At 40.9% G+C, this 13,017-nt stretch overlaps 1 protein-coding gene across 1 annotated transcript; it reads left to right on the top strand.

Moving 5' to 3' along the window:
• The first annotated feature begins 3,975 nt into the window (after positions 1-3,975).
• On the top strand, positions 3,976-12,675 carry LOC129668680 (kelch-like protein 23). Its single transcript, XM_055596764.1, is given in 3 exon segments — positions 3,976-3,997; positions 10,911-12,541; positions 12,543-12,675. Coding segments are annotated over 3 exon segments (1,767 nt in total). The 3' UTR covers positions 12,657-12,675.
• Positions 12,676-13,017: the final 342 nt, after the last annotated feature.

Here is a 13,017-nt window from a genome sequence, read left to right as displayed (position 1 = left end):
AATTGCTTTATTTTAAAAACAGACTATAAGCCCAGTGAAAGAGGAAGCCAAAAATATGAATAAATGACTCACAGAGAAGGAAATGCCTTTAAACACGGAAATAGGTTCAATTTTGTGGCAATAAAATAGACACGCAGGAAGACCAAAAGGAAAGCTGTGTTTTCATGCACCAATTTTTCAAAGGTTTAAAGTGGCTTTTATAGTGCTTTATTAAGAAGGAAGGAAATAAAATGTATCTATGTTAGTTGTGCTATAAGTTAATTTAAATTTGAGGCAAATGGGTTGTTTTCTAATAGTTACGGAGCTCCTTGTCTATCTTCTTTATCACCCTCTTGTCAAATGTATAGTCTGCAAATATTTCCTCCCCATCTGTAGGCTACCTTTTTATTTTATCCATTATATCCTTTATTGTGGAAAACTGTTTACTTTAGTGCGGTCCCATTTGTTTATTTTCCATTAAGTTGTGTTTATATGTTTAGGTCCCTATTTTGGTCCTTGTCATACTTTCCAAGTGTGAAGTAAAACCCTAAAGCAGTGGTTCTCAACATGTGAGTTGTGACCCCTTTGGAGGTCAAATGACCTTTTCACAGGGATTGCCTAAGACCATTGGAAAACACAGAGATTCACATTATAATACATAACAGTAGCAACATTACAGTTATGAAGTAGCAGTGAGAGTATTGTTATGGTTGGGGGTCACCACAACATAAGGAATTGTATTAAAAAGTCTCAGAATTAGGAAGCTTGAGAACCACTGGCCTAAAAGGTCTCCTTATTCTGTTCCATAATGCAACAGCAGAAACCCAACTTGCTCTTCTCTTAAGAAAAGAAAGAAAGAAAGAAAGAAAGAAAGAAAGAAAGAAAGAAAGAAAGAAAAACAAGTTTTCAGTTTTTACTCTCACTGGCTTCCCCAGCAGCATGTCCAGTGGCTCAGCCTGTTCCATTAGTAGACTGAGTCTGAGCACATTTTTTGCAAGTTTGAATTCCAATACAAGACACACACACATAATTTTTTTTTTTTTTTTTTTTTTTTTTAGTAATGATTCCATTTGCAAGGCAGTGTGGTTTCAACCACATAGAAACCACTTAAGCTCAGCTCCAGGAAAGAGCTGAAACTTCAGAGCCTGCCAGAGGTTGGTGGAGATTGTCTCCGTGCCTGTGACTACTCTCTCTCAGTGTTATTGCAGTCCACCATACTTCCTCTCTATGACATGAATTCCTGCTGGAAATTTATATTTTTTAACTAATATTATATTTTTTTCATGAAAACTTGCATGTCTCTTCTCCTTTTCTCTCAATTATGTTCTCAGAAACAGACTCATTCCATAGTCGTTTATTTGTTTTGAAATTTAATGACCGTAACACTCAACATTCCACAATTATTTCTTTATTTTTGCTTTTGTTATTTTCCTGATGGCTCCAAACTTACTTTTCCTTTTATAATATTTGTTTATAATATGGCTCTATTCTCCTATAAGTGTATATGCATTATATATACATATATATTTTTTTATGTAGAGTTGAGTGCAAAGCATTCTAAAAACCTGACGTCTTAAAAATATTCACCAAGAAGAAAACCAAGAAATAATTTGCTCCATGTAAAGGTGGTAACAACTTCTAGCTTCCTTGCAGAAAGATATCAAAAAATTAATTAGGTCATTTGCTAAATTCTAATTGTTTATATTTTGTATTGTTTAGTAAAATTATAATATTTAATTTTTCGGTCACAGTGACTAATAGCTCCTTAGCAGTCAAGGGCTGCAGATCAAAAACAAAGTTTCAACTGTCCAAAAGAATATCTCAGAAATAAGTACTTCTATGGAAAACATTTCTGAAAACTTTTTACTTAAACATATACTAAGTTTGGAATATATTAACCATAAGATTTAGTTCATGATAATTATGCCTTCAAAGCTCTGCATTTTAGGATCTGTGGTACAGGGCCAATAAAGACAGTAATATCAATGTGACAGGGTGCTGTTTGTAAGTACTTGATGTTGTTAGAAATGACAGTCTTCCCTGTGGGCACATAGGAATATGTCTTCCGAGAAATGCCAATAGTGCAACTTTCTCGGTGCAAACCAATTTTCTCATCTGAAGCAGGCTGAGAAGGAAAATCTCCCACCAAGACCCTGGCCAAATCTGTTTACTGCCTTCTCCAAAGAGTGTGGCTCAAGCCCAAGGCCTTTCATTTCATCTCAAACTTCCTATGAGTATAATGTCCACCAGCAACCTGGATCCTCTGTTTACACCCTCCCCCTCCCCAAACAGGACTTACAAACTGTTTCAAGCTGAGTACACATGCCACTTTCTGTGCCACCAGTAAAGAGTCTTTTGACTGTTCTAGGAGTCTCCTGTATTCAGCTAACATTTGTGACACAGTAATGATGATGTTTATCACCATATAGTAAGGATAAAAATTTAGTTTCAGACAGAGAGAAAGAGAAAAAGAGACAGAGAAAAGGACTAATATTTAGTGTCAAAACCATTTCTAAGGTAAATATCATTCCAACTATCTGTCTAATGCCTAAAGACACTAACACAAGGGCTGAAGAGCTGGCCCAATGGGGAAGAGCACTGGCCGCTTCTGCAAAGAGCCAGGTTCAGACACCAGCATCCACATGAGATAGCTCTCAACCACTTCTAACTCCAGTTTCAGGTGACGTGCTATCCTCTTCTGGCCTCCACAGGCACCTGCACACACATGGCACACACATATACACACAAACACACACATGTACATACATACACACTTGTGTACATATATGTATATACATACATACATACATACATACATACATACAGGCACTCATAAATATATACAGGCACTCACACATACTCACAAAATAAAATGAACATTTTTTTTTTAATAAAAAGAAAGCAACCAAAACACAATAAAGACAAGAGTGAGACTGAACCCAGGCAGGACTCAACCATAGTTCATGATCTTAAGTACTATGCTTTATTACTGCCTTAAGAGATGTAAACTTTCGATTTCTTTGTATTTTAATTTTTTCTTTTTTTAGTTTTTATTAATTACAGTTTATTCACTCTTTATCCCCCCATACCTCCCTCCCAATCCCACCCTCCCTCTTCCCCACCCATGTTCCTCTCCCAATCCACTGATAAGTGAGGTTCTCCTCCCCTTCCCTCTGATCCTAGTCTATCAGGTCTCATCAGGAGTGGCTGCATTGTCTTCTTCTGTGGCCTGGTAAGGCTGCTCCCCACTCATAGGGAAGTGATCAAAGAACAGGTCAATCAGTTCATGTCAGAGACAGTCCCTCTTCCCATTACTATTGAACCCACTTGGACACTGAACTGCCATAGCTACATCTGTGCAGGGATTCCAGGCCATCTCCATGAGTGGAGTATCAGTCTCAGAAAAGACCCCTGTTCCCAGACTTTTAGGATCTGCTGCTGTCCTTGTGGAGCTCCTGTCCTCTCCAGATCTTACTATCTCCAACTTCTTTCATAAGATTCCCTGCACTCTGCCCAAAGTTTGGCTATGAGTCATCTGCCTTGATACCCTGCAGGGTAGAGCCTTTCAGAGGCCCTCTGTGGTAGGCTCCTGTCTGGTTCCCTGTTTTCTCCCTCCTCTGATGTCCATACTCTTTGCCTTTCTGAATGGGGACTGAGCATTTTTAAAAGACTTTCAACTCCTTTAAGGAGTACTAAATGTATGAGCATTTTGTCTACTTATGTCTGTTTATATGCCTGACATGATCAGAGGCCAGAAGAGGATCCAAGATCACCCAGAACTAGAGTTTTGATGGATGTAAGCAGCCATGGAAGTGATGGGAATGAAACCCTGGTCCTCTGCAGGAACAGCAAGTGCTCTTATACTCCTTGGCATCTCCACAGCCCCAGTTAGTGCCATTCTTTAGAAGTAAAGTCTAAAACAAAAAAAAAAAAAAGAAGAAGTAAAATCTAGGCCAACTCCATTGTGAAGCACAGGCAAAATGACACCACGCTCACATGGTCATCCTGGAGAGTCGTGGTGACATAGCTTATTCCATGCTATCATTTCATGAAATGTGATTTGAGTATATAAATAATGTTTTGTACTCTATTGAATGTTGGGGCTTAAAATGTACACTAAGGACTATTCCAATCATGCTTTCATCTCTTAAAATGTTCCAATGTTTATTCTCTGGTAGCCAAAGCCCCATCTGCCTGGAATATCAGCTCGTTCATTTTACAATTTCTTCTTGCTTTACCGACCAGCCTACTAAGAAGAGGTGGAAAATGTTGTATTTTAAAGACTTACAGCACACACCACTTCCTGGGTTTGCAGCCAATAGTCATTACAAATACCTTCTTCTGTAACCTAAAGAGCAGTGGGGAGTTTTGCTAGGGAAGACTTCATATCATAGACTTCATCAGGGTCTCTGCCATTTTTCCCGAGTCAGCAGGGTTAAATTTGAAGTGTGTACATGCGTGAGTGCGTGCCTCTGTGTGTGTGTGCATTTGTGAGTGCATAAATAACCGCTTTGCTCAGATGGCTGTGGAATGATAATATGCTTCTACTGCAGCCGGTTTCAATTTGTGGACACCAACGCTTGCCAACTTTTAAGTAATCTCCAACTCTGCAGAAGCCAAAAGAGCTACAAGCTGACAAAACCTGTAGTTTTACTGCGTTTTCCCTAAAACTTTACCAAAAGTTAGCAAACCTTCCTTTGCTTCTGAAAAAAAAAAGTGCCAAATTTATATTTCTTTTAATTAATTTAAGCAGTTACATACAGAGCTGAATTATTACTTTGCTACAATTACTGTATCATAAATTCTCCTGATTACTAACACAAAAAGTTATGATTAAAAAATAGAAATGATCTTTCATAGAGTCCTAAGGAAACTTAGATTTTATGCTTCTTTTCTTTTCACCTGCTTGTGCTCAGAGCAAGCCACGGCACTTATCTGCCCTCTTATGTGGCTGAGCAACTTCTGCCTCATTCTTCACTACTGTTGCATTCCCTTGTTTTCTCAGCCTCAAATAGTGTTTTTTTTCTGTCTCCTCACAAGGATGGAAGCTTCCCAAGGACAAAGACTCCTCAGCACACTGCTCCCTGCTAGAGCAGAGCAGATGTGTCCACATTACTAACCATGTGTGAGCTGTTTACTTTATTGTGTCTTGGTTAACACAAGTCATATGAACCATGTAAAAAGTGAGCTATCACCTTCTACCAGGAGCAAGTGACTAGATGCTCTATTGCATGTCTGTGTATATTTCATGATGCTCATTAAATTCTCTAAAATTCTCTGAATGGTAGAGAGTTTCCAAAAGCAGAGGAATTTTACTGTGGTGAAAGGGAGGAAAAAAAATGTGCTCTTCTGGCAAACATCTGGAACTGAGATACATGAGGAGCCGTTGAGGCCGTGAAAGAACCCAGAACCATCATCAGAGTGGATTTTAAACTTTGAAAAAAACAGTTGAGTGTGCAGATTCAGCTTCTCCACTCATTCTCTTGCACCCACACCTGGAACAGTCCACAGTTGAATCATTATGTGAAGCCCCAAATACTAATGTTTTAGAACCTCAGCATCAGATTCCGGCATGCCTCTGTTCTAGACCACACTGAACATCCCAGCATCTCCTAAATTAGTGCTCATATCTTCAGAGGCTGAAATCTGAGGACCAAACATCATTCTAAGAGTTTTTAACACATGTAAACAAGAAAGTTTTCTCATAAATGTGTTATTTTTAATACAAGCTTATTGACCTGTACAAACAATGAAAACTGAAAAAAAAAATCAGATCAGTGTCCAGGATAAGGAGGGAAGAAAACCCAATTAATGACTGCAGGAAAGAAAGTTGGCTGCTCTTAAAACAAAACAACACATTACATTAGCCCAAAGATTATACATTCTCAACAAACCAATAAATTCTTGCCCAAATTTACATAAAAACTGGTAACTCGGGTGAACCACAGGAGCCAGAAACATGACTTTCAAAGATAACTTCCCAATTTTTATTTCAGGAGAAAATTCTGATCTGCCCCTCTGATTCTGACCCAGGTGTGTGTCTGGAGATTTGTGAGTGCAGGATGCAGCTGAGCCTCTCATGTATAGGATGACACAGAGAGGCGAGGCTGCAAAGACACTGGGTTGGAGTAGATTCCTACTGTTGTGACGGTTGTCTATTCCAACAGTTAGAACAAATACCCTCAACTACTTTTCTTACTGAAACAAATACTATAGGAGGTGATGTGTACATATATTAATCCCAATAAGCTGATTTCATTTTAACTGTCTGTATAGTTAGGCTATCAAATGCTCCAGTGTACACTGACTCTATATGAGGCTCATTACAGGGCCTCTTGTACTTGTGTTAGCATCTTCCCTTTGGCAATAGTTTTCTGTTTCTTTATTTCCTTTTCCTTATGATGCTATCCTACTGCACAGTTGGACTTGTAACAAATCTCAAGTAACCTTTCAAGTACAGCCATCTTTCATTTGCCTAGTATACATAAGCCAGTTGAAAAGTTCAGTTGTGTTATCAAGGATCCAGACATTTTGTACCCCTCTGCAAAGACGGTTGGCAAGATGTCAGGAACAGTTACTAATGTTAAGCACAAGCATAATTTCAAGAGAAAATTGCAATGGAACTTTCTTCAGATTAATGACAGCAGGCTTCATTTCATTGCTTCATTGGCCGTGGTTACATGGTTTTTTCCAGGAATGGTTACATGCTCTACATTGTTTTAATTTTCTAAGGAAAAACAACATTTCTTTAGAATTTGTTAATAAATTATATCATTATCCTTCATTCATGCAGGCCTTTCTACTATTTGTGAAAAAAAAATCTGCAAGAAATGAGAGAAAATAAATAGTTTATTCAAATGAAGCTATAGAAAAACAGCTCTTAGTTTGTACTATAATACCCATGCTGTTTATATAAAAGTTAGTTCTATCAAATTAACTGTATAAGGTAGCTGGATTTCAGAAATGGTTATACTCTTTAAAAACAACCATTAATCTCTGAAATGTTTGTAATTCTAATTGGTTACCTTGGGAAAGATATTTCAATGGCACCAGCATTTTTTTATTTTTTTTTAATGACAGTTTATTCACTTTCTATACCCATGTAGCCCCTCCTTTATTCCCTCCCAATCCTACCCTCCCTACCTCTTCTCCTCCCATGCCATTTCTTAAGTCCACTGATAGGGGAGATCCTGCTCTTCTTCCATCTGACCAGAGCCTATCAGGTCTCATCAGGACTGGCTGTATTGTCTTCCTCTGTGGCCAGGTAAGGCTGCACCCCCCATCTGGGGGCGGTGATCAAAGAGCCAACCACTGAGTTCATGTCAGAGACAGACCCTGTTCCCCTTACTAGGTACCCACTTAGACACTGAGCTGCCATGGGCTACATCTGTGCAGGGGTTCTAGGTCATCTCCATGCATGGTCCTTGTTTAGAGTATCAGTCTCAGAAAAGATGCCTTTGTATAGATTTTTTTTGGTTCTATTGCTCTCCTTGTGGAACTCCTGTCCCCTCCAATGTCTTCCCATCTCCCCCTTCTTTCCTAAGATTCCCTGAACTCTGCCCAAAATTTGGTTATGAGTCTCAGCATCTCCTTCAATACCCTGCTGGGTAGAGGTTTTCAGAGGCCCTCGGTGATAGGGTCCTGTCCTCTTCCCTGTTTTCTCCTTTTTCCAATGTCCATCCTATTTGCCTTTCTGAATGAGGATTGAGCATCTTACCCAGGGTCCTCCTTCTTGCTTAGCTTCTTTAGGTGTACAGATTTTAGTATGTTTATTCTATATTATATGTCTAATATCCACTTATAAGTGAATATATACCATGTGTGTCTTTCTGCTTCTGGGATACCTCACTCAGGATGATCTTTTTTAATTCCCACCAGATGCCTGCAAATTTCATGATTTCCTTGTTTTTAATTGATGAGTAGTATTCCATTGTGTAAATGTACCACAATGTCTGTATCCATTCCTCAGCTGAGGGACATCTGAGTTGTTTCCAGCTTCTGGCTATTACAATTAAAGCTGCTACAAGCATGGTTGAGAAAATGAAGTTTTTATTACTATTGCTTTGTAGTACAGCTTAAGATCAGGGATGGAGATACCTCCAGACGATCTGCTGTTCAGGATTGTTTTGGCAATTCTGGTTTTTTCTTTTGTTTTTCCATATGAGATAGAAAATTGTTCTTTCAGGGTCTGTAAAAAATTTGAAACTGTAGAATGCTTTTGGCAGGATGGACATTTTTACTATGTTAATCCTACCGATTCACGAGCACGAGAGGTCTTTCCATCATCTGATATCTTCTTCAATTTCTTTCTTCAGAGACTTGAAATTTTTTTCCAACAGGTCTTTCACTTGCCTAATTAGAGTCACACCAAGGTACTTTATGTTATTAGTGGCTATTGTGAAGGGTGTTGTTTCCCTAATTTCTTTCTCAGCCCTTTTGTCTTTTTATACAGGAGAGCTCCTAATTTTTTTAAAGTTAATTTTGTTTCCAGCCACTTTGCTGAAGGTGTTTATCAGCTGAAGGAGTTCTCTGGTTGACTTTTTGGGGTCACTCATGTAAACCATCATATCCTCTGCAAATAGTGATACTTTAACTTCTTACTTTTTGATTTGTATCCCCTTGATCTCCTTTAGTTGTCTTAATGCTCTAGCTAGGACTTCAAGCACTATGTTGAAGAGATACAGAGAGAGTGTGCAGCCTTACCTTGTCCTGAGTTCAGTGAGATTGATTTAAGTTTCTCTCCATTTAGTTTGATGTTGGCTAATGATTTGCTGTATATTGCCTTTACTATGTTTAGGTATGTGCCTTGTATCCCTGATATCTCCAAGACTTTAAACATGAATGGGTGCTGGATTTTGTCAAGTGTTTTTTCAGCATCTAAAAAGATGATCATGTGTTTTTTCTCCTTCAGTTTGTCTATATGGTGGATTACATAGATGGATTTCCATATGTTGAACCATCCCTACATGCCTGGGATGAATCCCACTTGGTCATGGTAGATGATATCTTTTATGTGTTCTTGGATTCGGTTTGCAAGTATTTTATTGGGTATTTTTGCATCAATGTTCATAAGAGAGATAGGTCTGAAATTCCCTGTTTTTGTCGGGTATTTGTGAGGTTTAGGTATCAAGGTGACTGTGGCTCCATAGAATGAGTTTGGTAATGTTCCTTCTGTTTCTATTTTGTGGAATAGTTTGAAGAGAATTGGAATTGGAATTAGCACTTCTTTTAAGGTCTGGTAGAATTCTATGCTGAAACCATCTGGCACTGGGCTTGCTTTTTTTTTTTTTTTTTTGGCAGGGAGAATTTTGTTGACTGCTTCTATTTCCTTGGGGGATATAGGACTATGTGGATACTTGTTTTATCAAAGGAAGGAGACCATGATGGAGGAAAGAGTTGAGCTAAGATATGAGAATTAGCATGCACTGTACTCCAGAATTGGCCCTGATTATTTCACTCTGCCGTTCTCTCACTTACTCACTCATTGGTATTGACTGTTTAGATTAAGAGTATGATGTCCTGTTTGATTGATTTTGGCTAAAGGTAATTCTCCATAAGAGCAGTCTTGACAGAGAAACACTTAAAGAAATGCTCATCCTCATTAGCCATCAGGGAAATGCAAATCAAACGACCCTGAGATATCACCTTACACCCATCAGAATGGCCAAGATAAAAAACTCAAGGGACAACACATGCTGGAGAGGCTGTGGAGAAAGGGGAACCCTCTTCCACTGCTGGTGGGAATGTAAACTGATACAACCACTCTGGAAATCTATCTGGCACTTTCTAAGACAATTAGGAATAGTGCTTCCTCAAGACCCAGCTATACCACTGCTAGGTATATACCCAAAGTTTGCTCAAGTACACAAAAGGGATATTTGCTCAACCATGTTTATAGCAGCATTATTTGTAATAGCCAGAACCTGGAAACAACCCAGATGTCCATCAACGGAGGAATGGGTACAGAAATTGTGGTATTTTTACACAATGGAATACTACTCAGCAATCAAAAAGGAGGAAATCATGAAATTTGCAGGCAAATGGTGGGATCTAGAAAAGATCATCCTGAGTGAAATATCCCAGAAGGAGAAAGACAAACACGGTATATACTCACTTATATAGACCTATAAGATATGATAAACATAATGAAATCTATACACCTAAAAAAGATAATCAAGAGAGCGGACATGGGGTAAGATTATCAATCCTCGTTTTGAAAGACAGATGGGATGTGCATTGAACGTATGACAGGAGTCTACTGAGCGCATTTGAAAGACTCTAACTAGCAGTGTTTTCAAAGCAAAGACTCATGACCAAACCTTCGGCAGAGTACAGGGAATCATAAGAAAGAAGGGGAGTTAGTCTGATGAGGAAAGGATAGGAGCTCCACAAGGACCAAATATATCTGGGCACAGGGTCTTTTCTAAGACTGACATGCAACCAAGGACCATGTATGAATGTAACCTAGAACCTCTGCTCAGATGTAGCCTGTGGTAGCTCAGTAACCAATTGGTTTCCCATAGTGAGGGGAACAAGGACTATTTCTAACAGGAACTCAATGACTGGCTCTTTGGGCTCCCCACCCCCCAAGGGAGGAGCAGTCCTGTTAGGCCACAGAGGAGAGCTTTGCAGCCAGTCCTGAAGATACCTGATAAAACAGGATCAGATGAATGGGGAGGAGGTCCCCCCCATCAGTGGACTTGGCAAGGGGCACGGTGGAGATGAGGGAGGGAGGGAGGGAGGGACTGGGAGGGAATGAGGGATCTGGACACGGCTGGGCTGGGATACAGAGTTAATAAAATGTAACTGATAAGAAAAAAATAGGGGCGCCTGGGCCGCGGCGCAGGGGCTGCGGGCGGAGGCAGGGGCAGCTCGCCGGCTGGAGCTGCACTAGCGGCTGGCCTCTGCCCCGTGCCCCCAGACATGATCAGAGGGTCGGGAGGCGCCCCCACCCGCGCCGGTCGCTAGTCCGGGGCCGCGTCCCTCGCCGCCAGCGAGCCATGGCTTAAAAGGACAAGAAGATTACATTTATCTTTTCAAGGATTCGTCGCATCCAGTGGATTTTCTGGATGCGTTCAGAACGTTTTACGTGGACGGATTGTTTACCGATATTACCCTTCAGTGTCCTTCAGGCATAATCTTCCATTGCCACCGGGCCGTCTTAGCTGCCTGCAGCAATTATTTTAAGGCCATGTTCACAGCTGACATGAAAGAAAAATTTAAAAGTAAAATCAAACTGCCGGGCATCCACCATGATATTTTGGAAGGCCGCGTAAATTATGCGTATACTTCCCAAATTGAAATAACTAAGAGAAATGTGCAGAGCCTTCTGGAAGCAGCCGATCTGCTGCAGGTCCTCTCAGTAAAGAAGGCTGGCGAGCAGTTTTTGGTCAGGCACCTGGATATTGATAACTGTATCGGGATGCACTCCTTTGCGGAATTCCATGTGTGCTCAGAACTAGAGAAGGAGTCTCGAAGAATTCTGTGCTCGAGGTTTAAGGAAGTGTGGCAACAAGAAGAATTTCTGGAAATCAGCCTTGAAAAGTTTCTCTTTATCTTGTCCAGAAAGAACCTCAGTGTCTGGAAGGAAGAAGCTATCCTGGAACCAGTCATTAAGTGGACTGCTCATGACGTAGAGAACAGGATCAAATGCCTATACAACCTATTGAGCTATATCAACCTAGATATAGACCCGGTGTACTTAAAGACAGCGTTAGGCCTCCAAAGAAGCTCTCTCTTAACAGAAAATAAGATCCGTTCCCTGATATACAATGCCTTGAATCCCATGCATAAAGAGATTTCCCAGAGGTCCACAGCCACCATGTACATTATTGGAGGCTATTACTGGCATCCCTTATCAGAGGTCCACATATGGGATCCTCTGACAAATGTGTGGATCCAGGGAGCAGAAATACCAGATTATACCAGGGAGAGTTACGGTGTCACGTGCTTAGGGCCCAACATCTATGTGACCGGAGGATACAGGACAGATAACATAGACGCTCTTGACACAGTGTGGATCTATAACAGCGAAGGTGATGAGTGGACAGAAGGCTTGCCGATGCTCAACGCCAGGTATTACCACTGTGCGGTCACCCTGGGGGGCTGTGTGTACGCGCTGGGCGGTTACAGAAAAGGCGCCCCTGCAGAAGAGGCCGAGTTCTATGACCCACTGAAAGAGAAGTGGCTTCCCATCGCAAACATGATTAAAGGTGTGGGGAATGCTACTGCCTGTGTCCTACATGAAGTTATCTATGTCATCGGCGGCCACTGTGGCTATAGAGGAAGCTGCACGTATGACAAGATTCAGAGCTACAATTCAGATATCAACGAATGGAGCCTTATCACTGCTAGCCCACACCCAGAATATGGCTTGTGCTCAGTTCCATTCGAAAACAAGCTTTACTTGGTCGGCGGACAAACCACGATCACGGAGTGCTATGACCCGGAGCGGAGGGAGTGGAGAGAGACGGCGCCCATGCTGGAGAGGAGGATGGAGTGCGGGGCTGTCATCATGAACGGATGCATCTATGTAACGGGAGGGTACTCTTACTCAAAAGGCCACGTACCTCCAGAGCATCGAGAAGTACGACCCCGAACTCAATAAGTGGGAAATAGTGGGCAACCTCCCGAGTGCCATGCGGTCGCACGGGTGCGTTTGTGTGTATAATGTCTGATGGAGTCCACGGGACTCGGGGCATAGTGAAAAAAAAAAAAAATGCAGAGTTTGGGGCGCCTTGTTATCGTGACGTAGCCCGTGATGGGGCATTGGAGAATTTAATTCCAACTCTGCACTGTCTCCAGACCCAGCGATTATGGGAATAATGTAAGAAAAACGTTGTGTTTGTACACAGTTCAAATAGGAGAGTTAACCCCTCCTAGAATTTCTGCTTTTAAAGGTGGATTGGAGTATTTGACACTTGGTAAAGGCGAAAGGCCTGTGTAGGGAACTTTTCTTCCTCCAGCACTGGGTGTAGGTCAAAACCATTCATTCTGAATTATGAAGTGTCTGGTAAGAGCCTCTGACATACCTGGGCA

This window comes from Psammomys obesus, unplaced genomic scaffold (genome assembly GCF_907164565.1).
Source record: "Psammomys obesus unplaced genomic scaffold, mPsaObe1.curated_primary_1811, whole genome shotgun sequence".
NCBI classification, from domain to species: Eukaryota; Metazoa; Chordata; class Mammalia; order Rodentia; family Muridae; genus Psammomys; species Psammomys obesus.
Note: the sequence above shows the minus strand (reverse complement) of the source record. Positions and strands in the feature narration are given on the sequence as shown.